At 41.6% G+C, this 25,454-nt stretch overlaps 1 protein-coding gene across 3 annotated transcripts; it reads left to right on the top strand.

Moving 5' to 3' along the window:
• The first annotated feature begins 1,419 nt into the window (after window positions 1-1,419).
• SERPINC1 (serpin family C member 1) lies at window positions 1,420-25,139 on the top strand. Of its 3 annotated transcripts, XM_040360384.1 has the most exons (8): window positions 1,428-1,529; window positions 1,766-1,819; window positions 3,696-4,069; window positions 6,670-6,885; window positions 8,179-8,316; window positions 16,625-17,021; window positions 19,549-19,613; window positions 24,821-25,139. In XM_040360384.1, the coding sequence occupies exons 3-8, from the start codon at window positions 3,698-3,700 to the stop codon at window positions 24,986-24,988; spliced, it is 1,356 nt and encodes a 451-aa protein (XP_040216318.1). In that variant the 5' UTR covers window positions 1,428-1,529; window positions 1,766-1,819; window positions 3,696-3,697; the 3' UTR covers window positions 24,989-25,139. The 3 variants fall into 3 exon arrangements, with proteins under 3 accessions (XP_040216317.1, XP_040216318.1, XP_040216320.1); XM_040360383.1 differs by lacking the exon at window positions 1,766-1,819 and having other exon boundaries at window positions 1,420-1,529; XM_040360386.1 differs by lacking the exon at window positions 1,766-1,819 and having other exon boundaries at window positions 1,429-1,529; window positions 3,681-4,069.
• Window positions 25,140-25,454: the final 315 nt, after the last annotated feature.

Raw genomic sequence — 25,454 nt, 5'->3', positions numbered from 1 at the left:
TTTGAAATCCGCCACCAGAAATACACTACGCCGCTGTAACTTACCGCGCAAAATCGCTGAGGATTCAAAAATGTGCCAGGTAAGGTACGGCGGCGTAGTGTATCTCTGATACGCTGCGCTGATCTACATGTATGTGGATCTGGCCCTTAATGTTCTATTTAATTCTGAGTGGCTGTGTTCAGAATTGGCTATCCATAAAACTGGCGATAGAGCGATTGTGGTTGTAGGAAAGAAAATCGCTTGATTCCCCCATCAACACTATGATGTGGGGGGATTTCTCTCGCTGAGCCATTGTGTCCTCCAGGCAGGGGGAGCCATCCCCTTCGGGAGAACACAGGGCTTACTGCTAGACTATAATAGCCGCTAGCAATAATCACATGTAAAATCCAATAGTCTGATTGTACCCAAGTTGATCGATCAGTCAACTCAAGTACATTTAGGCTGCCCATACATTGTTGGAAACTCAGCCAGTTCCTGCTGAACCAGCAGAGTTGCGAACAGTCTATGGCTGGCTTTGAGTACATGGAAAAACCAAAAGGGTGTGATGCTTGGGATGTTGTCACTGTTAGATAATTGGATAGCATGTGTGGTACAAGTAACTGAACACAAGGCTACTCAAAAATGTATAATTTTTTATTTATATCCTACATTTGATTAGAGATTTCCGTATGAGTATTTTAAATATGTTTTAATGACTTGCTGTTTCCATGTTTGAAGTTGTTTGCAGGCTTTATTCATAAATACACTAATAATGCTCTGCCATTTTATAAAAATAATAAAAAAAAAAAATCCTTTTTTTTTTTTTTTTTAAGACCAATTTATAAAAAAAAAAAAAAAAAAACTGAAAGATAATTTTAGTGCCTTTATGAAAGATAAATGTGCGCTACAGCTACATTGTCCCCTAGGAAATAACAACACATTTTGTTATCACATAATAAAAACCCTGGCTGTGTGTTAATTTATGCAAAAAATAACGCCAGTTTAACCATGTAGCAATAGTCCCTCCATCCCATTCATTTTTTCATTGACCAAAAAGTGGCAACGCATTGACATCTTTGCCTTGGCTGCCAAAAGACCTTCACTCAGTGCTGGTGATGACGATGATTTAGAATTCGTCTGTCCTCCTCAAAATTCACATAAAAATACATTGATGATCCAAATATGCTTGTTTATGTAGAGATCTTTGAAAACACATTTCGGCAGTTGGATCATACCTATATGGCTGAATGTCTTTGCCCAGCTTCAGTCAATTGAGTAATGTAGTGTGTGTTAAAGAGACAGTGGTATACCTTTTAGGGAAGGTATTTGTGTCTTCATTAGTGTGTTGACTGCCAGTGACCTGATAGTTAAAAGTAAGACCCACCTATTGCAAACAAAGCAACTCTTTGATTACAGTTTCAACTGCCTGGTCATCCACCTTTCACCCTGTGTCCTTGTTCTTCTTGATCTGTGGGGGTGAGACATTCAGTACTACCTGTTTAGTCTCATGTTTTACAAAGAAAAGCATTGAAGAACAGAGCTTCACGCAGGTAAGCAGATGATACTTGAGAAAAGTTGATTTACTCTTAAGGCTATAGAGCGAAATGTTTATCCAGAAGAATAGCAATCCTTAAGGCTCAATTAACAAAGCTAACAAACTAGGACACTTCTCAAAATAGTGAGTTATTTTTAGATGAGTCCAATGAGTTCTGAAAAATACAGTTGAATGACTAGAAGATATTTCCTTTGTATCAACAATTTTTAAATTGAGTGTCTTGCGTTATAGGCTCAGTTCACACAGCTAACGCATCAGGAGACAAAAATACTTATTTTCAATAAAGTGAGTTATTTTCATTTAGGTCCAATGAAATGTAAAAATTACATGTCACATGACTAAATTGAAGATACTTATTCTTGTGTGAGCTTATTGAATCGAGCCTAAGGCTTCATTTCCATGGACGTTTTTACAGCCACTTTTTTTAGCCTTTTTACAGCTTAAAAACGCCTGTCCATGTAGCGTTTTTGAGCGTTTTTTTAACGTCTGGCGTTTTTACAACTCTAACGCTGGAGCTTCAGAACGCACTGGTCCTGGGTTTTTTTTTGCAGCTTAAAAACGGCTCGGCCATCTACAGCTCAAAAACGTCATGGTGGGCATAAAACCATAGACTAACATGGAGAGCCGTGGCTGTAAAAACGTCCATGGAAATGAAGCCTAAAGAGCCCTTTTGACCGTCATTCCTATTTAGCATATAGTTGCAGTGACCTAAAACATTTTTTGACCATTCCTTAACTTTCATAAAGTACATATTATGAGTTAAATACGGGGTCTACGAATCTTTCCTCCTCTGCAACTCCTTGTATGATCTGCAGGATCATAATGGAGGGCATTCCAGTAATAATTATTGCACCAAACTGGCCCAGGAAGACAGGGTACTCGGACCTCTTCAGACTCCTGGCAGATTCTCTTTGGGCCCTCCCAGGTCATCCAAATATTTTGTCTCAAAGAGCACCACTCTGCTTTTTGTTCACTGGCTTTAACTGCCTAGCTGTTGAAGCTCAGGTTCTGATGGGGGTAGGGGCTTGTCTAATTAGAAAAGACTGAGGGCCAAGGATTTGGTGAGTACATTTAATAGGTGTGTGCTGTGCATTATTGTTTAAACGGTGCGTACGAAAGTGTTTGAAATGAACTGTATGGCTGCTTCTAGATGGGTGAGGATGTCCACACCTGCAGTCGTGTGCCAACTATGACATCCACCATTGACTTTTAGGAGGCCTCCCTTCCTAAAACACAAAATTACCTGTCGGGGGTTAATGGCCCACTGATGGCAGATAATGTTTACAACAGTTAGGCCTCATGCACACTGGACGTTATAAGAATGCCTGTAGCGCTAGCTGTAGAAAGCTGTAGCTGTAGAATAAGTTTTCCTGCGTTTTTGCAGTAGCTTTCTTTAGCTGTAGCGTTTTTGGGTTTTTTTGGGGCGTTTTTTTTAGGTTAACTATACTCCCACAAAAGCTTATGGCTCAAAAATGCTGATAAATGCGAATAGTTGTGTTTTTCCGTGTTTTTAAGCTTTTATCAGAGTTGGAGCATTTTTACAGTTTAAAAACTCTTCTTAAAACTCACTAGTTCTGCAGGGTTTTTCCAGCCAGAAAACACTTCTGCCAAAAAACACTAACAGCCTATATGTGCATGGACACATAGGATAACTGGCTGCAGAAAAAAATGTCTGAAGCCAAAAATGTCCAGTGTGCATGAGGCCTATTACATGATTACTGATGTGGAAGGAATTTTCTATTTTTTTTTTTTTTGTATTTTAGATTTTTTTTGGTAGAAAGGTGTACCTAAGGTAAAATGGTATTATAACATAAGAAAGAAGTTTTCTTTTAATGGCCAACCCTTCGGGGTTCATACTGCCCACCTTGTATGTGCCTGTAACAAGCGTATAGTTGGAAGAGATAACAAACAGAACTATCTTATCAAGTTAACTGGGTGGACCACTTGGTATTTTCCTGTTGTTGCTCTTCTATGTTTCTGTATAACTTGTGTAGTTTTTTTCCACACAATTTCAGTACAAAGCTTAACGAGAAGTTTGGACTCTGCTGTTAGAACATGCAAGGTTCACTTTAATATGAATTAATGCTATTGGAACTGCCCATCATACCATAATCTTACTGTCTTCTTGATTTATGACTTTCACCAGCTTCTCTTCTTTTAGATATGTATTTTCTACCAGTATTGCTGTTGTCCCTGGTGGGTTTCTCTGCCTCCCACACCCAATATCCAGACATCTGTATTGCCAAACCCAAAGACATCCCTTTAAATCCTATGTGCATTTATCGGAAGGAAGTGTCAGAAGGAGAGGAGATGCAGAAGGAGACCTCTCCTTCAGAGAAGATTCCAGAAGGTACCAATCCTCGAGTCTGGGAGCTTTCCAAGGCAAACTCTGAGTTTGCCATAGAATTTTTTAAAGTCCTGGCGGACTCCAAGTCCAACTCTGAGAACCTGTTTATGTCACCTCTTAGTATCTCCCAGGCTTTCACCATGGCCAAGCTTGGGTCTTGTGACAACACATTAAAGGAGCTTATGCAGGTGAGTGAAAAATATGTTGCAGTGCACCATCTTGGTATAAAGTGTGGAACAGAGTACATCCAGTGTCCAGAGCATATAAAGGGTTTGTTCACCTTTACCAAAAAACTGCAAAAAGAGGGCCCTGTAGATGAAAACAAACTGAAGCTTTGACCAGAAGTTTGATATTTCCTTGCTGAAGGTGCAGGCCATTTATGTACCTCCCAAAGCCTGGCTGAAAAACTCCCAGAGATGGCATTTCCCTGTCCTATGTTGTTGCTAGGGCATTGTAAAGATTATTCCTGCTGTTTACTGCTCATCCCCACCATCACAGAAACAAGCTCTTTCTCACAATCACAACCATGCACATGTGCTTTCTCTCCGTCATCACAGTTAAAATTTAGCTCAGTGATGTGTGGAGAAAACCATGAACCACCCACTTGCAGTGGTTTGAGAGCTTGCTCCTGTGATGTGGGTGAGCAGTAACAACTGGGAGAGTCTTAACAATGTCCCTGCAACAGGCCACGCCTCTTCTCAGCGGTGATTGACAGTGAGATTCTGAATGATAAATAAATCTGGACTTTAATTTTAGTTCTGGCACTTTCCTCTTTGCACATCTATGTAAAAAATATTCACAATTATTTTATGTATGGCTTGTTTAGGATCTCATATTAAACATAAACATGAGCAATTTTTTTATTGCTTGCTATAAAAGACTGAACTGATTTAGGCAACCTACTGCCAGGAAATGGAATTTAAATCTTGAAATGAGCGTGTTGGTGAGGGCTAAATGTTTAACTGGAAATTACAAATTCACCCAACAAATAGTGAATGGGCGACTGGTATCACAGGTATTTCACAAAGAAATTCAATTTATTTATTTTTTATTCATGGACCAGTGGAGGTGCTGAAGTACAGAATACTATGGCTTCTAATCTTTGTTACTTCTGTTATATTGTACTGTTATTAATGTATACATTAGGTGAAGTGTTCAAAAGAATGTAATAAATATGGATTCAGGCTGCATTCACACCTTGGCATACAAAATCGCTGCGTTTTGTCCCACGAATTGAGGCGACAAATTGCGGCGTTTTGTACCACGATTCGCGGCGACAAAACGCTGCGATTGTGAATGCAGCCTTACCCCCTCTATGGAGATAGTTCACATCTCCTATGCCAAACGCCGAAAGCCGCCTGAAAAAAAGGTCCGGGACTTGTTTTCAGGTGGCAGGTGTACGGCGTTCAGCGTGGAGATGTGAACCAGCTCCATAGAGGGCAATGTGAAATCATCCCTCCAGCGTCTCAGGGGCGGCTGCGGTGTCGCACTACAGGCGTATATACGCCTAGGTGTGAACGGGGGCTTAAAGAAGTTCCAAACCATTTTATCAAAGACTTGTATCCTTACATTAGTCCTAAATTCTCTCACTTGATCAAAGTTGACCCCTTATCTCCAAAAGTCAGAATTCGTTACTCAATATTATATTTAGGTTGTATGTTGTGACACGGCCTGTTTTTTTTTTTAACTGGTTAAGCCCCGGACCTTTAGACAGCTAAATGCCCAAGCCAGGTTTTGCGATTCGGCACTGCGTCGCTTTAACAGACAATTGTGCGGTCGTGCGACATGGCTCCCAAACAAAATTGGCGTCCTTTTTTCCCCACAAATAGAGCTTTCTTTTGGTGGTATTTGATCACCTCTGCGGTTTTTATTTTTTGCGCTATAAACAAAAATAGAGTGACAATTTTGAAAAAAATGCAATATTTTTTTACTTTTTGCTGTAATAAATATCCCCCAAAAACATATATATAAAAAAAATGTTTTCCTTAGTTTAGGCCGATACATATTCTTCTACATATTTTTGATAAAAAAAATCACAATAAGTGTTTATCAATTGGTTTGCGCAAAATTTATAGCGTTTACAAAATAGGGGATATTTTTATTGCATTTTTATTAATTTTTTTTTTTTTTTTACTACTAATGGCGGCGATCAGCGATTTTTTTCGTGACTGCAACATTATGGTGGACACTTCGGACAATTTTGACACATTTTTGGGACCATTGTCATTTTCACAGCAAAAAATGCATTTAAATTGCATTGTTTATTGTGAAAATGACAGTTGCAGTTTGGGAGTTAACCACAGGTGGCGCTGAAGGAGTTAGGCTTCACCTAGTGTGTGTTTACAACTGTAGGGGGGTGTGGCTGTAGGTCTGACGTCATCGATCGAGTCTCCCCTATAAAAGGGATGACACGATCGATGCAGTCGCCACAGTGAAGCACGGGGAAGCCGTGTTTACATACGGCTCTCCCCGTTCTTCAGCTCCGCGATCGCGAGGGGGCGGCTAGAAACGAATAGCCGCGCCCTCGTCCCGGATCGCTCCCCGCAGGTTTTAAAACGCTGCATGTACCGGGGGGGGGGGGTCCCGATCGGACCCGCGGAAAAGGCGGGGACGTACATGTATGCCTGTACGTGCCATTCTGTGGACGTACATATACATGCAGCGGTCGGCAACCGGTTAATCAAGTAATTCCCTGGAAAAGTCAGCAAATAATACTATTGATTATGAAAAAAAGTGAATGTTTTATACATGGCCAGTTAGCGTCCACATGATATCCTCTCTCTTGAAGGTCTTCCACTTTGACCAAGTTTCTACCAAGGCATCTGATCAAATCCACTTCTTCTTTGCAAAACTGAATTGTCGATTGTATAGGAAAGCTAACAAATCGTCAGAACTGACCTCAACTAACCGTCTCTTTGGAGAGAAGTCCCTGACCTATAATGAAACCTATCAAGAGATTAGTGAGGCAGTGTATGGAGCCAAACTGTGGCCTCTAAACTTCAAGGTGAGTTTGGATTAAATTTTTAAAATGTGTTAAATATTGTGGTCTGGGAGACTTCTTCCATTCTTGCATATTGCTGGATTCACCTACAACATAACTATGGGCTAATGTTACCCCACTAAGTAGTAGAGGGACACTCTTAAAAGTTAAGTCTAGTGTATGCATAACATATTCAATACAAAAGGTTTTATTTTTATTTTTTACAAATGTAGGAAGATGAGTTGTATCCTTAAGCTTTTCGGTTACATCCTTCGACCAATGTCCTTTGCTTGGGGCTCGTGTATACTTTGGTTTTAGGCTGTGTATCAACACAAAAGAAAGATATAGCATGGTTCTAAGAGGAAGTAATATGCTTTTGAGTACAAAATAAAAACTAGATATTTAGACACTTATCTTCTAGCATTTATATCAGACAAATAGAATGTGAACCTAAAAACAATTTTTTAACAAGAAGATAAGGTTGCAAGGTTAAATTTGGTATAAATTCCTGGTCCTTGGCATTACACTCATTTTTGTACTAGCTTGGGCCTACTATATATGCCATCATGGTAGTTGCGAAAGGAAAATCAAAACAGGGTTATCAGGTTAGATAAAAGTGGTATTGTCTGGGCAGGTTTTAAAAGAAAGAACAGGGTAGGTTAGACAGTGAGACTGTAGCAGATGGTGCAGTGTAGATTTAGAATGTGCTGAGAAGGTAATTATAAGAAAGGGCAGAGTAGGTGTAGAAAGTGGACACAATAGACATTGGTAAAGAGACCTGGGCTTGTGTGGGAGGAGAGCAGGTGCTAAGGGGTCAGGGCAGGTGTAAGAATAAGGAACAGTGTAAGCTAGGGATGGAAGCCGGGCCAAGTAAGGAGGTTAAGTAGAGGTCTTGGAACCCTCTACAGCTGCCATGTACTACCTTCCTAAACCTGCATTGCTTTCAGTTGTAACCTAAGCTATTAGTTCTTACAGAGTGAGAATAGTAGAAGGAAGAGCCAGGGTAGGTGTAGGAAGTGGCAGCACAGCAATATAGGAGAAAGAGGCAGAGCAGCCAAAGAATGTGGTTAACCGACTAGGCAGGAATGGTTGAGGTAGTGAAAAAGGGTTGGAGTATATTACTGTGGACAGGAAACGGTGACACAGGAAAACTCTGTAAAACAAGCTTGGAAAACTAAATAATATGAAAATGGATACAAAGGATGGTTTAATCAATTTGCATGGACATAGGTTGGAATATTTTTATTCAAGGAGCGATTTTACTGTTAAATGACCCATCCTAAATTCTTTTGTTCTCATTCTTGCATATGTTTTCAGGAGAAAGCTGAACAATCCCGGGAAATCATCAATAACTGGGTTGCCAATAAAACAGAGCAGCGAATCACTGATGTAATCCCAGAAGGCGCCATCACATCAGATACAATCCTAGTGCTGGTGAATGCCATCTATTTCAAAGTGAGAAGATATCATATGGGTTCTAGGGAAGAGGGTGGTTGATTGTTTGATTCCTTTTCACTTTGCCTAAAAGTTTAAATTGGGAAAGACATATTGTTTAAGAACATTTAAGGCCTACTGAAAAACATAGTATGCTTGTAGGCAATGCACTTTTGGGAGAAACAGGGCAAGGTTCTATTGGATCATGACTGCTGAGCTTTTCTTTTCTGATTCCGAACTGCTTAGCGACGACTTGCTGAGCAGGAGTAGTATTCTCTTTTGTAATCCCAGAGGAGCACTGTGCAAGGTTGATAACTGCTTGGATTTTTAGTGCAGCAGAGGTAGAATGCAAAGGATGTTTGGTTTTTTAATTTGTGGCAGGATCTATGGACACTATTGTGTACTTGTAGCATTTTAAAGGGAGAGGAATGTACGTCTTGCAAAAACATGCTAAAAATTGTTTCATTGTTTTTGCCCAGACATAGTTTATAATAAAATCTCTGTGTTTTTCAATGTTACATTGAAATGTAGCTATTCATAGCATATTAACTTAGTAAATAAATGTTCTTTTTTTTTTTTACTTTATTTCTTTATTAAACATTTTTTTTCCATACATTTATACATTTTGACATCAATTTCCCTGTTTTCTAACCCTCCCTCCTGCCCACCCTTCCATAGACAAAAAGGTGGTCTGTTTAAAAGCTATTACCCTACATGTTACCTGAGTGGATGATTATCATGGTATCAATGTGTCATTTTGGTACCTTCTTCATCACTATATTCCTAACCGTCCACTTCCCCCCTCGCATTCATCCATTTCGTCCTCACACCCAACCCTTACACTCTCCTTTGCTTTGATCTTGGATTTTCCTAAGTCACCTCATGACTTTTCTATCGTTTACTTCGGTTTAGATGTTAATACCTCTTGCTTCCCACCAGAGTTTCCAGATTTTGTCATATTTTTTTAATCCCCCTTGTCTAACGTGCAGGACCGCTTGCCCACTTCTGGGCAATCAACTTCCTTGCCTGAAATAGGCATCTCAGGACCACAACCTGAGTGTTTGGTAGATTCCCCACTCCTTCCACAAGTCCCAGGATGCAATTCTTCACATCCAGGTCTGTAGAAGTTCCAAACACCCGGTCTATAGTTCCTATTGCCTCCCTCCAATAGTAGAACAGCTTCGGGCATCTCCAAAACATGTGGATCATATCCCGCTTTTTCTCCCCACACCTGGGACAGCTGGCACCCGGCCTTCACCCAATCTGGAAGATTTTATATGGAGTGTAGTAAGTTCTATATAGCAAAAACAGGTGTGACATCCTCTGAAAGGGGGACAACGATACAATTGGGGCGAGTTCAAGAATTATTTCCCACTGTATTTCAGTTAGACTCCCCACATCTTTTCCCCACTTTTTTTATACTGGGGGGGGGGGGTCTATACCTCCCAGTCTCCCCTTGTTTATGTGTGGGTATATTTTCGAAATGAGACCTTTCCCCGTTTCTATATTAATAATTTTTTTGAGCATAGGCATCATACTCCATTCCAAAATCCTCCCTCTAAACTGTTCTGTTAGTGCGTGCCTTATCTGCAAATACCTGTAAAAGGATTTATTCGGAATTGCGTATTGGTCTTTCAATTCCTGGAAATTTATTCCATTTCTTTCCCATTCCCTTACTTTCCCCATTTTCTGGATTTCTTCTCATTTTCTTTTTCCCCATAGAGGGGTAAATTCTGTAAAACCTATGTACTGCAGGATTAACTTCACTGTATCCCATATTCTCATCATCATTTTCAAGGTAGGAAGTTCCGGGGGGAAAGACCCTGCCTACAAAGCCTCCCCTAATGTTCTATGTGGGGTATTCTGTAGCATCATCCTCCTCCCCGGCTGTCCTACCTTCAGGTTGCACCCCCCCTTATGCTGTAATTGCGATGCTGAAAAGTAGCTAAAGGGGTGCGGAAGTGCTACTCCTCCCTGTTTCTGTAATTGCAGAGTACTTAACCGAATTCTAGCTGGTCCTCCCTTCCAAATTAGTTCCACAAACACTGTGTCTAATTTTTGAAACCACTTTTTATACACCCAAATTGGAATTGTGTAATACATACAGAAGCTGTGGCATCCATATCATTTTGAATAAATTACAGCGACCTGCCACAGATATTGGCAGTTGTTTCCATACTTTCATTTTCATTTTAAGAGGTCATCCGCATATAATACAAGTTTTTCTTCCCCCTCACCTCTTCTAAAACTTCTTACCCCAGGGGAAGACCTAAGAGCATTTGCCAGTGGTTCGATTGCGAGGGCGAAGAGAAGGGGCGATAAAGGGCACCCCTGTCTCGTTGCCCTCCCCAATCCATACTTGTCAGAGTATTCATTATTCACCTTTATGGTACTCTAGCCTCTGGTGTCCTATACAACGTTTTCATCCAATTGATGAAATTCTGACCAAACTGGAACACCTCCACTCTAAGCTGTCAAAGGCATTGATGGCGTCCAAAGACAGGATATCCCTCACTCCCTCCTAGTCCATTGGAACCTGGAGATTCAAATATACTCTCCTTATATTTGTGCTGGTAGTTCTTCCAGGTATAAAACCCGATTGGTCGAGGTGGACAAGTTTCTGGATGACCCCGTTCAGTCTAGCCCCCGAGACCTTTGCAAGTATTTTCATGTCGGAGTTCAATAGGGATATAGACCTATATGAGGCAGTGTTAAGTGGATATTGACCCTCCTTGTGTATTATTATTATGGTAGATTCCCTCATTGACGGAAGGGAGCTTTCCCTTTCTCACTGACCAATTTAAAGTGCTCATCAGCTCTGGAAGTAAGACCTTCCCATAATGCCGATAAATCTCAACCGGGAGCCCGTTGGGTCCCGGGGATTTCTGTCCTGCCATCTCGCTCGTTGTATTTCCTCTAATGTTATGGGCATATCTAACTCCTTTCTATCCTTCACGCTAAGAAAAGGGACCGTCGGGTCCCCAAAGAAGGTATCCATTTCATCCCCCATCTCCTCTTGCCGGGAACTACAAGTCCTTGTAGAATTCCCTGAACCTACCTACTATTTCTGGCACATGTGAGGATATCCTTCCATCCTCCATCACAATTGTAGGAACCACAGATAAGGGAGGAATTCGCCCTGACCAGTTGTTCGTCCTGGACTTTTCCCCTCCACAAAGGCAAGTTGTCTCTGAAAGAGATATTTGTTCTCTACCCCCTTAAGCATCGCTAGGCTGAAGTTCTGTTGTTCATCTATCCAGGTCCTTAGGCTAGCAGGTGTTGGGTTATTAACATATTGTTTTTCCGCTATTGTTACCATCTCCCCAATTGACCTCTCCCATTCCTTAGACTGTTTTTTAATTTTTGAGATTTGTTGTATCATTATGCCTCTCAGGAAAGCCTTGAGGGTATCCCATACTATTCCTTCCGAGGCTGTTGCTTTATTTATCTAGACAAGCTTTCTCAAGGGCTCCAACACCTCTTCCGGGTCCCCCATCAATTCAATCCAGCAAGGGCTTATCCTCCACTCTCCATGATGATTACATTCACCTAGTTCTAGTGACACTGTCACCGGAGAATGGTCCGACAAATCTCTTGGCATGTAGTTCACGTTTTTTATCATCGGCACCATTGCCTCATTTCCTAGAATCATATCAATCCTGGACAGAGTGGAATGTATCCTAGAGAAACATGAATACTGTTGAGTCTCTGGGTTCCGTATCCTCCAAATGTCCTTCAAGCCAATTTCTTTAAAAATTTCAGGCAATCGGTTATCCACTGCATTGCCCATGTGTGTCCCTGGGGGATACCTGTCTAATTTCCGGTCCACAACCATATTAAAGTCCCCCACCACAATCACCAGTACTCCTGGCTTATCCAGGGCAAACTCTATCAAACCACACAGGATCGAGACCTCAAAGGGAGGAGGGATATACATATTTGAAAGTATAGACATTCTATTCTCTATCTTACAAAATAAAAAAATGTATTGCCCTAGTTCATCGATCTTCACCTGTATGCTCGTAAACATCACCCCAGATCTAACCAGTATCCTTACCCCCCTAAAATAAGAAGTGTGAACCGAGTGAAACTGGGTTTGATATTCTCTCCACCTCAACTGGGGTATAGAAATATTAGTAAGGTGTCTCCTGTAAACAAAAGATACCCTCCCAATATGTTTTTGCCATCAGAAGAACTGCTGCTTTTTTCCCTGGATAGCCCATACCCCAAACATTCCATGAACACAAAATAATTTTTTTGAACTGCATGCTTTTATCCATTAAATTTCCGATTTCTATAAGTAAACCCTGTGAGATTTTTAATAACCAATAACTTCTCCTCTTGACATATTTTTCCTGTGGCCTCCTGTTGCTCACTCTTACACCTGTATTTGTCACTCACCCAACTTGTGTACTTCACACCCCTCTCATTCCATCTAGTGCTCACATACATCCCTTTCCCCTCCCCTTGCAACCTATATTGGGCTTCCTATTGTGACCTTTACTTTCATCTATTCTTTTTAGTGTTATTGTCATTGTTATCCTTGTGTACATACACTCCCTCCCTCCATCAAAACACCACAAACCCCACAAATCCGACAACTAGCGGAAAAAAAAAAAAAAATTAACAAAAAACACAAATAGAGAGAGTTTTCACCATACCCCTTTTTAAAAGGGAGTAATATTCTTGTTGTTCCCTTCCCCACCTAAGTGCCATCCCCCCACTCCCTCCCTCCCTTAGTGTTCCTCAATGTGCTATAGTGCAGCCTACATTGAGACATATTTTGAATGAAGTTCCAGGGTCAATACAGTCCGGTTCTATAGTCTACCCTTGTGGGTTGTTATACAAACCGCCACTCCCTCTGGTGTGTCAAAAAACACAGTTTCTCCTAGGGCATTTATTCACAGTCTTGCAGGATACATTAATGCATAAGTCACTTTCAGTTGTTGCAACTTGCGTTTCACCTCCCCAAACTTGGCCCTCCGTTTTTGCAAGCCAGGTGAAAAAATTATATATATATATATATATATATATATATATATATATATATATATATATATATATATATATATATACCTTTTTGCCATTGTAAAGGATATTACCTATTTCTCTAGCTTTATTTAATATAGTAATTTTGTCCTTGTAGTGGAACATTTTCACCAGAAGAGATCTTGGAGGGGCTCCCGGTTGGGGAGGTCTAGAGGGGACCCTGTGAGCTCTTTCCATTGTAAAGAGAGGTGAAAGAATTTTCCCTGAATAAGTCTTTAAACCATTTTTCCAAGAATGCAGTAGGGTCTGAGCCCTCACTTAGCTCTGGGAGCCCCACAATCCTCACGTTCTTCCTGCGCATCCTATTTTCCATTTCGTCCATTTTTATTTCATAATTAATAATTTTATAATTCCCCATTTGTTCTCTCATGGCTCGTATCTCCCGTTTAAGGGGGTTCAGGCCGTCCTCTATTAGGCCAACTTTCCCCTCTAGAGCAGTAGTCCTCTCACGCACTTTTTGCAGATCACGTCTAACAAAAGACATTTCCTCCTGAATGGTTTTGAGTTGTGAGACATTTCATTTAATGAGAATTTTACAGCATTAATTGTGTGCAGGACCTATTTCAATGATGGTTCTGGTTCCTCCCAGGCTGCTACCTCAGATATTTTGACATTTTTGAAGACCTTGAAATGTCTTCCACAGAATTTCCTCTAGGCTCATTTATAGCCACCGTCGGGGTTACCTGGCCGAGCCTTGGCTTTTTCTTGAAGCTGCAGCCTCAACCTGCGGTTTAGAGTGCATGTTAGTCTGCTGGCTGCTTTTTTTTTGGGGGGGGGGGGTCTGTCCCGAAGCCAGAGTCTGTGCATGTGTGTATTTGTCCAGTTTAGCAGCAGCCGCCTGGCTCACTTTTGTTGTGCTCTGCGATGCCATACTAACTCAGGGCATGGAGTCCCTTTTACTGTTTTTACCCCTCCCCTCACTTTTGTCGGGTAATTTAAACAAGTTGGATAAACCGTCCAGCAAGCAGTTTGCACTCCTTATATTTTATATTTAAATAGCAAGAAAAGAGGAAGTCCACCGTAATGTAGTACCACAACTTCCAGCAAGCCAGCAGTTTACACTTATTTATATTTTATACTTGAGTAACGAGAAAAAGTCCACCGCAGTGTAATACCACACCTTACAGGTCTAGTCCTTTTACTTTTATTTTATATAGACAACATTCCTCTCTGTTTTCCTTCCCCTTTCTTTAAATATAACAGAATAGTTATTTAATACATGGTAATTTCTCACCCATCCTGTTGCTTTTCTGACAAGGCATATAGAGCCGGGGATAAACTTGCCACTCGGGTTCACGATCCACTTTTTATGCAACGTTTTTCATCAAGACAGAGAAGGCGGGGGGACTCAGGGGGGCCTCTTGCACCTCCACTGCCCACAGTGTCATCAGCTACTCCTCCGTCCAACAAGCAGTGGGTAGCCGTTTGTGTCAGTCAGACTTCCAGCTGGCTCAGCCTTCCACTTGGAAGCAGGGAGAGATGCAGGTCATGCTGTGGAGACTAGGATGAACTCACTATGCTGAGTTGTGTCAGCTGCCGGTCTAGAGCTCCAGGATCCCCCAGGCACGAATCCCATGGGCTGCGCCTGCCTGCCACGGTGTCGTCCCACTCATCAGGTAAACCTCCGGAACTAGCGGCGTCTCCTCGCTCAGCTATCGGCTATCAGGGTGAGTCAGGAGAGGGAGCGAGAGAGGTGGCGCGCCTCTCACTCACATTCGCATCCTCCACCAGTAAATAAATGTTCTAGTTAATATTTTAACCCCTCCACGCCAACATAAAGCAAACATGAGTTTCCACTTGCAATTTTGCTATTGCCCCCACAGATTCAGAAGACTTTTTATGCACTTTGCTTTTATGCACTTTATTGTATGGACTGGATATTTATGAAGTCGAAAGTATTAATATTGCACAAATGTATTAATATGAATGAAAGCCTCTGGAGTAGGATATGCAAATACTATAGTAAAAGGTACCATCATCCTTGAGATTGGAATATAGAAAAATTGGATCGAAGGTCCCCGAACCAGAGAACCAAGAGGAGGAGGGGGCCAAATAGGACGATTACGGTTCGGATACAAAGGTAAGAAGTGAAGGTAAATATTTAAAACGGGAAATACGTTTTATTCAAACACAGACAAAAATACAAAATTAAAATGGTGATAACCATCTACAACACCAAAATAGAGGCCCCCAGGGGGGGGGGGAAACATCACGATGGGTTGAAGGTTATGACAGTCTCAACTAGTTTTGTGGTGTGTACCGCTTCATCAGGAGCAAATCTAAAAATGATTAAACAGTGAATCAATAATTGAATAAAAAAAAAACCAATATATAAATGGGGGAACATCGGGCTGAGCTGCTCACCTAAAAAAAGTCCCGCCAAGGTAGAACAGCGGGCGCAACCAAACAGGGTCCCGGACGGTAGCCAGGGGGGACACGTGTGGAAAGACCTACTTGCCCTTCCCTTCCCATTTCTTCTCCCTTCCCCTTTCCCACCCCCCCCTTTGTATCCATCCCTTTTTCCTTGTTTTCACTCACATCCCCACATTCATCTTTCAATTTTCTATCACCCACGTGCAGTGATCACGTGTGTTACACAATCCCCAATTGCTCTAGGTTTGGCTCTGTAGATGTTAATTCATACTTTTTTATACAATAGACAAGTAGGTATTTCCACACATGTCCCCCCTGGCTACCGTACGGGACCCTGTTTGGTTGCGCCCGCTGTTCTACCTTGGCGGGACTTTTTTAGGTGAGCAGCTCAGCCCGATGTTCCCCCATTTATATAATGATTGTCATTGTTTTTTTTTTATTCAATTATTGATTCACTGTTTAATCATTTTTAGATTTGCTCCTGATGAAGCGGTACACACCGCAAAACTAGTTGAGACTGCCATAACCTTCAACCCACCGTGCTGATCCCCCCCCCCCTGGAGACCTCTATTTTGGTGTTTTAGATGGTTATCACCATTTTAATTTTGTATTTTCGTTTGTGTTTGAATAAAACTTATTTCCTGTTTTAAATATTTACCTTCACTTCTTACCTTTGTATCAGTACCATAGTCCTATTTGGCCCCCTCCTCCACTTGGTTCTCTGGTTCCGGGACCTTAGATCCAATTTTTCTATACAGATTTATTAATAATCTTTTTTTATTCTGTATATTTTTCTGTTATGTAGCTGCTCATGCATTCATTAAACTGCACTGGGATTTTTTTTATTATTTTTTTATTATATATTCATATAATGAAAGCATTAGCTAACCAATCTGATCACCTACAGGGATTGTGGAAGTCAAAGTTTGATTCAAGAAATACGGTCATGGAAGAATTTCATGTACCAGAAAGTACAATGTCCCGTGAAGTCCCAATGATGTATCAAGATGATAGGTTCCGCTATGGTTCCTATATAAAGGATTCTGTTGAGGTCCTTGAAATGCCCTATAAAGGTGATGACATCTCAATGGTGTTAGTGCTACCCTCAGAAGGAACTCTCCTAGAAACAGTAGAACAAAGCCTTTCCCTGAAGAAGCTAACAGAGTGGCTGGACAACTTGCGGGAACTTCAGTTGAATGTCTATGTTCCCAGGTTCCGAATTGAAGATTCAATCAGTTTAAAACAAAATCTGGAAAAAATGGGCCTAAAAGACTTGTTTAACCCACATACTGCAAGGCTTCCAGGTCAGTCTTTCTTAATTTTCACTTGTCGCATACAGAAAGTAAGGCAACAGTTTTGTTGGCTAAACCATTATTCATGAAGAAAGAGCATACTAGGAACAAGTCACTTTATAGTGTCAAACCGTTTGGGGTTGATTTGTTTGCAGTTTTTGAAAAGGTTGTAAGTATGTATGTATGTGTGTGTGTAAAGGGTGCCATGACTGGCATAAGGTTGAGAAACCCTGCCCTACAGTCAGGGCAGGACTTAGGGTGGTGGGGGCCCCTGGGCTTGAGTGTTGATTGAGGGGCCCCCTGGTGCCGAGAAGCGCGGGGGGGGGGGGTCAAAGTTGTTGAGCGGGGGGGGGGTTGCCGCCGAGATCGAACTTCGAAGCTATGGCTCGCTGCGCATACACTGCACAGTTTCTGCTTGGTAAAACAATGTGGTTGATTTACTAAAGGCAAATAGTCTGTGAACTACAACGCACTGTAAGTGTACTCCAAGTGCAGTTGCGCTAGATCTGAGGGAAAAACTCTGCTGATTTTTTATCATCCAATCATTTGCAAGCAAAAATTTAATTTTTTGTAAAATTTTCCTTGCATGTCCCCCCTAAGATCTAGAGCAGGGGTGCCCAACCAGTGGCCCGCGGAGCCCTCTGATGTGGCCCACGACCTCCTGCTCTGGGATGGTGGGTTGGCAAGCCTAGATCACGGTTTGCCGATCTGCCATCCCAGAACATCAGTTTTGTTAATGAAGCCAGCGGTAGCGCAAGCAAGCGGCTGCGTAGCAGAGCCACATAAGCTGATGCTTCCTGTATAGCACTGGATCCTGTCATAGGTGGAGGTGATGCCAAATGCACTTTGCCTGGGGCCACAACAGCCGGTGATACCTGAATGGAAGACTTAGCAAAGGTAAGTTTATTACTAAAATCACAGAATATATATGGGCATATCTGTTCTGCAGTGGTTATGGGGCTGCTTTCAAACTGATCAACAGGTGCAGTGTGGTGCACCTGTGGGTTACCTGCATTGAGCCATAGACTTCTGTTTTTTACCTGTGGGTTTGGTCCAGTTTCAAAAAGCTGCACCACACCTGCAGGATATAATAGAATTCTACAGCAAAGTGCAGCTTACCCGCAGGAAAGCCACAGGTGCGGTGTGGGTAAACCACAGTGCATCAGTGTGAAAGAAGCCTTAGGCCCCTTTTACAGAATCGGTCCGACCCTGTAAACGGTCTTGTGTCCCTTCCATCTGGGCTGATTGGATCAGAGAGCCTATAGAGTAGAGTAGAGTGAGCTGTGTCTGTGTCATCTTTCCATATGCAGAGTGGACACGAGCCTGTCATCCACCCATTCCGCTCATTGTGGCCCGTGACCGGGCCCGTGACCGGTTACTAAGTCGCTTAAGTGGCCCTCGCTCTTCAAAAGGTTGGGCACCCCTGATCTAGAGCAACTGCACGCAGTGAACAGGCTATTTGCCTTTAGTAAATCAACCCCAGGAAGCAGTGTTCCGACAGCAGTATGGGCGATTATTACCCTGCTTCTCCGCCTTTCAGCAGAAGCCTTATTTTATTTTATTTTTTTATCAAGGAATACAAGTTTTCCAATGATTGACCGAGGTGGAAGCTGTGACATTATCTGGTCGCCTCTTCTCTCAATCAGAGGAACCCTTGTATTTCCTGCCCATATTGTTGCGGGAACACAGCGCTAGTTACTGTATGCTGCTAATGCTACTACAGTATATTACAGCACACACAGCGGCTGCATCATTTAATGAAGGAAATCATTTGTTTGGGCCAGCTTGGTGCATTGAAACCCAGAATTCTGCTTTAATCTTTCTAACCCAGGTTGCACAATCTCAATTTACTGTGTAGTTAATGGTGGTGGGATTTATTTTGCCATTTTACTTTTTCACTAGACATGTGCACTGCCGAAAAATTTGTTTTATTCGTTTTTTTGCTTCGGTAAATTCGTAAAAATCAGGAAATTCGGAATTCGTAAATTCAAAAAATTCTGAATCTGGAAATTCGAAAATCCAATTTTCGAAATTTCAAATTTTAGATTTTCTAATATTGCAATTTCAAATCTTGAATTTTTTAAATTTCCAATTTCAAATTTTCCAATTTCAAATTTTCCAATTTCAAATTTTCAAATTTCCGAAATTCTGAATTGCGGAAAATTGGAAATTTCAAAAATTAGAGATTCGAAATTGCAAAATTCGAAAATATTAAATTAGAAAATTTTGAAATTTCGAATTTCAAATCTTTCTAATTTCCAAATTTCAGAAATTCTGCAAATCCGAAGATTTGGAAATTGAAAATTTCGGAATTAACTAATTTGTTAAAAAACAAATTCGGAAACTAAATAAATTGCACATGTCTATTTTTTACAGCATTTGATCAACAAGGATCCTGATTACACGTTTTGATATGGAACGCGGTGTACCCTGTATTTGATAGCTCTGTATGAAATATAAAAAAAAAGTGATTAGCAGAAATATTTGTTAAAATTGTTAGAATGATGGGATTCTAAAAAGTTCTTTTTATTTTACTCAGGAATTATTGCTGGTGGAAGATCAGATTTATATGTATCGGATGCATACCATAAAGCATTTCTTGAGGTAAGTAAGCGCTTAGTACTCAAGAGACACAACCTTATACGAACCCTTGGGCATTTCCTATCATACTACAAAATGACATGTTCTATTTACTTGAAAATGTTAACCTCTTAAGGACCGAGCCTCTTTCTGTGATTTGGTGAAATCACAGTAAACATTGGAGAATATACAAAAAAATACATTATTTATTGAAAAAAGTATATGGTACATAGAGCATTAGGAAGGATTACAAAAACATATATATATGATACATGATATAAAGTGAGCCCCTGTGCATCAACGCGTTTTGCTGTTAAGCTTTGTCAGGACACATTCAGGGTTTATTGGTAGCAAGAAAGAATACGTTTCTTTCTTGCTACCAACGAACCCTGAATGTGTCCTGACGAAGCTTAACAGCGAAACATGTCGATGCACAGGGGCTCACTTTATATCATGTATCTAATATATATGTTTTGTAATCCTTCCTAATGCTCTATGTACCATGTACTTTTTTTAGGGCTGTGGAAATTAAAGATTAATTCCTCGATTAATCGTAAACAATTTTGATCGATCAAAACCAAACCAATCAATATACGCTTTTTGCAATATTTTTTTAACCAAACCAATCAATATACGCTTTTTGCAATATTTTTTTATTTTTTTTTACTAAAAATATATAGAAAAATACATATCGGCCTAAACTGAGCAAAAAAAAAAATCACTTTTTATTTAAAAAAATGGGCTATTTATTACAACAAAAAATAGAAAATATTGTTTTGTTTTTTTCAAAAAAATCGCTCTTTTTTGGTTTATAGCACAAAAAATAACCACAGAAATTATCAGATACCACCAAAAGAAAGCTATTTGTGGGGAAAAAAAGTATCAATTTTGTTTGGGTACAGCGCCGAACGACCATGCAATTGTTCTGTTAAAGCGACGCAGTGCCAAATCTCAAAAAATGGCTCGGTCATTGAGCAACCAGTTCTTCCAGGGCTGAAGTGGTTAAAGTCTAGCTCCAGCTAAATTTGTTTTTATTGTATAGAGTGGGTAAGGGTTTGAACCTCTGTCATTATTAGGGGTGCAGCGGATCGTCACCGATCCGTGATCCGAATGGGTCACCCCGTTTGGATCGGCACACCACGCGATCCGCGGAGCGCTCCGGAGCCTTGGCCGTAGAAAAGTCCCCGGCTTCGGCCTAGCTCCGGAGCGGCGGCCATCTTGCTCCACCCCAACCAATCACAGATCGGCTGTGATTGGTTGGATGGGATGTCCCGTCTCTGCACCTGATTGGCCCACGTGATGAGCTCCCTCTCTGATTGGAAGGCTGCCCGGATTGGCTGGCTGTCTTGGCGGCGCTCTGGGAATCAGGATGAACATGTGGAGCTTGAGGGGGAACAGTGAGCGCTGCTATGAAGGACGGGGACTCAGTGTTCTTTACTAGTGTGGGGGCAATGTTGGACTGGTCTGGAACAGTGATGGTGATGACGAGTTGGGGACAATGGTGGACATTACAGTGCAAGTACAGTGAGTTGGATGTTGGACTGGCTATTATATTACAGTGATTACTAGTGGGGGCAATGTTAAACTGGCTATTATTACAGTGTTTACTAGTGTGGGGGCAATGTTGGACTGGAACAGTGATGGTGATGACGAGTGGGGGGGCAATGGTGGACATTACCATATAGAGCCATTGGCCCAGCTAGAGCCCAGACTTGAATTCAACTTTTTTTCATAAATCTTTTTTTTTTTTTGCTGATCCGAAAATGATCCGTTCCGTGACTCCTGATCCGAGGATCGATCCGATCTGTGAGTTTTTTGATCCGTTGCACCCCTAGTCATTATTAAACCTGGCTCACAATAGAACAGGCATGTCCGAAGTCCGGCCCGCGAGCCAATCGCAGGCCGCGTTCCGGTTTTGAAAGGCCCCGTCTGGTTGTTTGGACATATATATCTTTTGGGGCCCCCGACGATCTCCCAGCGCCGGGGCCACAAAGATGTATATGCCTTGGAGGACAGGGAGGAGGCGGGACGAGCGCCGTACACACACACAGGAGAATTTCCTGTTTACGGCCGGCCTCTGTGATAAGAAGTCCCGTCCCCGGCGCTGCCATTGGATGACTGTTCTGTCCATCAAAGGAGGCGGGACTTTCTATTAAAGGGGCCGCCATGTAAACAGGAGATTCTCCTGTAGATAATCTTTGGCGCTCGTGGGTGCATTCTTGGCAATGGTGGGGGGTGCATTCTTGGCAATGGTGGGGGGTGCATTCTTGGCAATGGTGGGGGGTGCATTCTTGGCAATGGTGGGTGCTGCATTCATGGCAATGGTGGATCTGCAGATGCGCACCTGTGAGGCTGCAGATGGGCACTGACCCTTATTTTGCTTCACAGTTCTTTATTTTAAAAAAAATCTTAAAACTTCGCTCTTAAAGTGAAAGGTGTGTGTTATACGCCAATAAATACGGTGTATCCAAATAATACGCCCAAGCTCATCTCTTTACTCACACAGCCACAATGGCAAGAGAATTCTTATTGGGCCGTGTATTAGTGCTCAAACACTTATGCAGCGTACACACGATCATTTTTCGGCATGAAAAAAACGTTGTTTAAAAAAAATTTAATTTAAAGCGATCGTGTGTGGGCTTCACATAATTTTTCGGCTTCTAAAAAACGACAATTTTTTTTTCGAGCATGCTGCATTTTTTAACGACGTTTTAAACTATGTTGTTTTTCGGGTTGTAAAAAATGATCGTATGTGGGCTAAAACGACGTTAAAAAGCAGCGCATGCTCAGAAGCAAGTTATGAGATGGGAGCGCTCGTTCTGGTAAAACTACCGTTCATAATTGAGTAAGCACATTCATCACGCTGTAACAGACAGAAAAGCGCAAATCGTCTTTTACTAACACGGAATCGGCTAAAGTAGCCCAAAGGTGGCGTCATCCGCATGGAACTTCCCCTTTATAGTGCCGTTGTACGTCACCGCGCTTTGCTGGAGCATTTTTAAAAAACGATGGTTTGTGGGCAACGTCGTTTTAATGATGACGTTTTTTCTACATGCCGAAAAACTTCATTTTTTTTCATGCCGAAAAATGATCGTGTGTATGCGGCATTAGACCGAATTTTTATGGTTCAAAGAATGTCAGGAAAAATGGTCGGCCCTCACGCATGTTCACTTCATCCAATCTGGTCCTCTTTGAAAAAAAGTTTGGACACCCCTGCATAAAACCTATTTCACTTCACTGTGACAAAATGTACCTGGACAGGAAGTGAGGGTAAATCTCCTTCATGGGCTCCCAGACCACAATATATTTATGACGGAGGTTCTAAACCTTCTTCACTCTACTGGCAAATACCTGTGCCCTCCTTATAGTCCATTTGACAATTGACAGATAGACATGATATTAAGAGAAATCTTCCAAATAGGCAGCAATAAAAAATAAATTTAAAAAAAGATGATGTGAGAGCTACAAAGTCTATCAATGGAAAATACTTCTCATTGCAGCCCATTTGATGTTTCTAAAGAAGCAGGCATGATGCATGCAGTCATTTTATTTTAAATTGGCTGCCAATGCTTCACAGTGGACAGAACAATGTACAGTACCTGCACCTTTTTTATTCATACAATGGTATGTTTGGAGTCAACTGCAATGCAGGTGTACATTGGAGTGCCGTTTAAATGAACGGCATCGCAACACAACAGTGAGCATAAGGTGCGTTATCACAATGCATTGGTATAAATCCAGCCTTACTGTTGTAAGTAGTATAGCTGCTTCCCACGGCAGGACTGCTGCTATTGGTAAGGAAGCAGTTGTCTCTCTGTAGAGGTTAGTTCCCCTCTCCCCCTTTCTCCTAATGACACACATATAGGTCTCTCCAGTTAACAAAGATCATGGTCTCTGACTGAGCACCTTCCCATTTAACCAGTGCTGAGACATACAGAATGCGGGTCTAATTTCCTTTATACCATTTTGGTAGGTGAAGGGGATGTCCAATGTTTGACTTCATTTGCCTTATCACTAGCTATGTGGGAGTTCAGACATATAAACCTTTACTATACATGGATATTTGTACTTGGGGGGGGGGGGGGGGGGTGTTAAATGTGACAAAATGTTGGGAGGGGGAGAGAAGCACAACAACCATAGTGTAATTTTAATAGAAAATATACAAAAGCACTCGCAAAGATAAAGTTGAGCTCAGCATGACAGGTAGCCTCTGGGACAGAGATCAGACACGAAACCAGGATGCCTTGCCTTGGCCAGCGGCAAGGGAGGGGAGATGGATTGAAAGCAGGGAACCGCTGTCACTGCAAAGCCATGGATAGAATACAGGGCCTAGACCTAGGGTATGAAGCCACCTTGTGTAGTAAGAAATGATGGAGCTGGAACGCATTTCAAAGCAACCTTGGGCATTAATTCTGGTGGGTAGCCCATTTTTAGACAGGCCGAAGAAGCCAGGTTGCTTTGAAACGTGCTCCAGCATTTTCCTACTACATAAGGTGGCTTCATACCCTGGGCCCTGTGTTCCATCAATGGCTTTGGCTTTCCAGTGACCGCAGTTCCCTGCTTCCAATTCACCCCCACTCCCCTGCTGGTGGCCAAGGCAAGGCATCCTGGTTGCATGTCTGATCTCTGTCCCAGAGGCTACTTTACTGTCATGCTGAGCTCTATTTTATCTTTTATGAGTGTTTTTTTTATATTTTCTATTAAAATTACACTTTACATGCTACACTATGGTGATTGCGCTTCTCTCCCCCTTACAACTTTTTGTCTCCTACCGCCACACAGCATTACCCATGCTGGAATGAACCAGCACTTCCAGACCTAGACTGCTTAGTAATATGTTGTATAGCACTCTGGGCTACCCACAGCATCTAGCTTGCATAAGCTTCATCTGTCATTTGGTTTGGTATTGCATTGTACAGTTTTATATTGTTTTACACTGTAAACTCGCGTCCAGCTCATCAGGGCACCAATTTCTAACCGGCGCATGGGGGTGGTTTTAGTTCAAGAGGTCGGTATGCTGTAATTATTCTGAGTGTTTCCACCTTTGATCCTTTCTCGCTTGATTAAATAAATGTGGTTGGGCTAAATACTCTTGTCGCACAAGAGCCCCCTTTGCTGCTTATGGCTGACACTGTCTGCTATACTGTAAAATCTTATCATGTTGGGACCATTCCATGTTTCTTCCATACCTATGTAGCTATTTTTACAAAGATGTATCTTTCATTATCCAGGTCAATGAGGAAGGCAGTGAAGCAGCAGCATCGTCCGCTGTGGTTGTAACAGGCCGATCATTCCCACTAAAACGGATCATTTTTAAAGCCAACAGGCCTTTCTTAGTGTTCATTCGAGAACCCGAAATCAACGCTATTATATTCATGGGCCGGGTAGCCAGTCCTTAGTCTAACGAATGCTGAATTACAATCATCATGGGATGCATTTGGAAATTCTGCTCTGTCATTATTTAAATGTATTGGATTCATGATTTGTATTAAAGGAAACCTGTCATGAAAGGATAAATAAAAGTTGTACTTACTGAGCTTTAATTTTGAATCTGCACCAGCACTTGTTTTTAGTAATGCAAGCAATGGTGTTTTTTTGCTATATTGAGGTGGTGGTGCACTGGACCCAAAGCTTGCTGGAAGTTTTGACTAACTTAAACGATTGTGTGATAATGTGACAGCTGTCTATTGCCCAATGGAGCTCCATTAGGGCTCCTGGGAGAGTCAACTTGTATACAAAGAAAGGATGAGGGTGCCATTGGTCCTGATAGTGTTTTTTATTTGTCCCGATTAAATAATCTATTAACAATTGACAGCCAACCTGTTCCGACAGTCACACACAATCACCCTTTTCCACTGCGACATC

The sequence above is a fragment of the Rana temporaria genome, chromosome 7, assembly GCF_905171775.1.
Source record: "Rana temporaria chromosome 7, aRanTem1.1, whole genome shotgun sequence".
NCBI classification, from domain to species: domain Eukaryota; kingdom Metazoa; phylum Chordata; class Amphibia; order Anura; family Ranidae; genus Rana; species Rana temporaria.
This window is presented reverse-complemented; position numbering and strand designations above follow the sequence as displayed.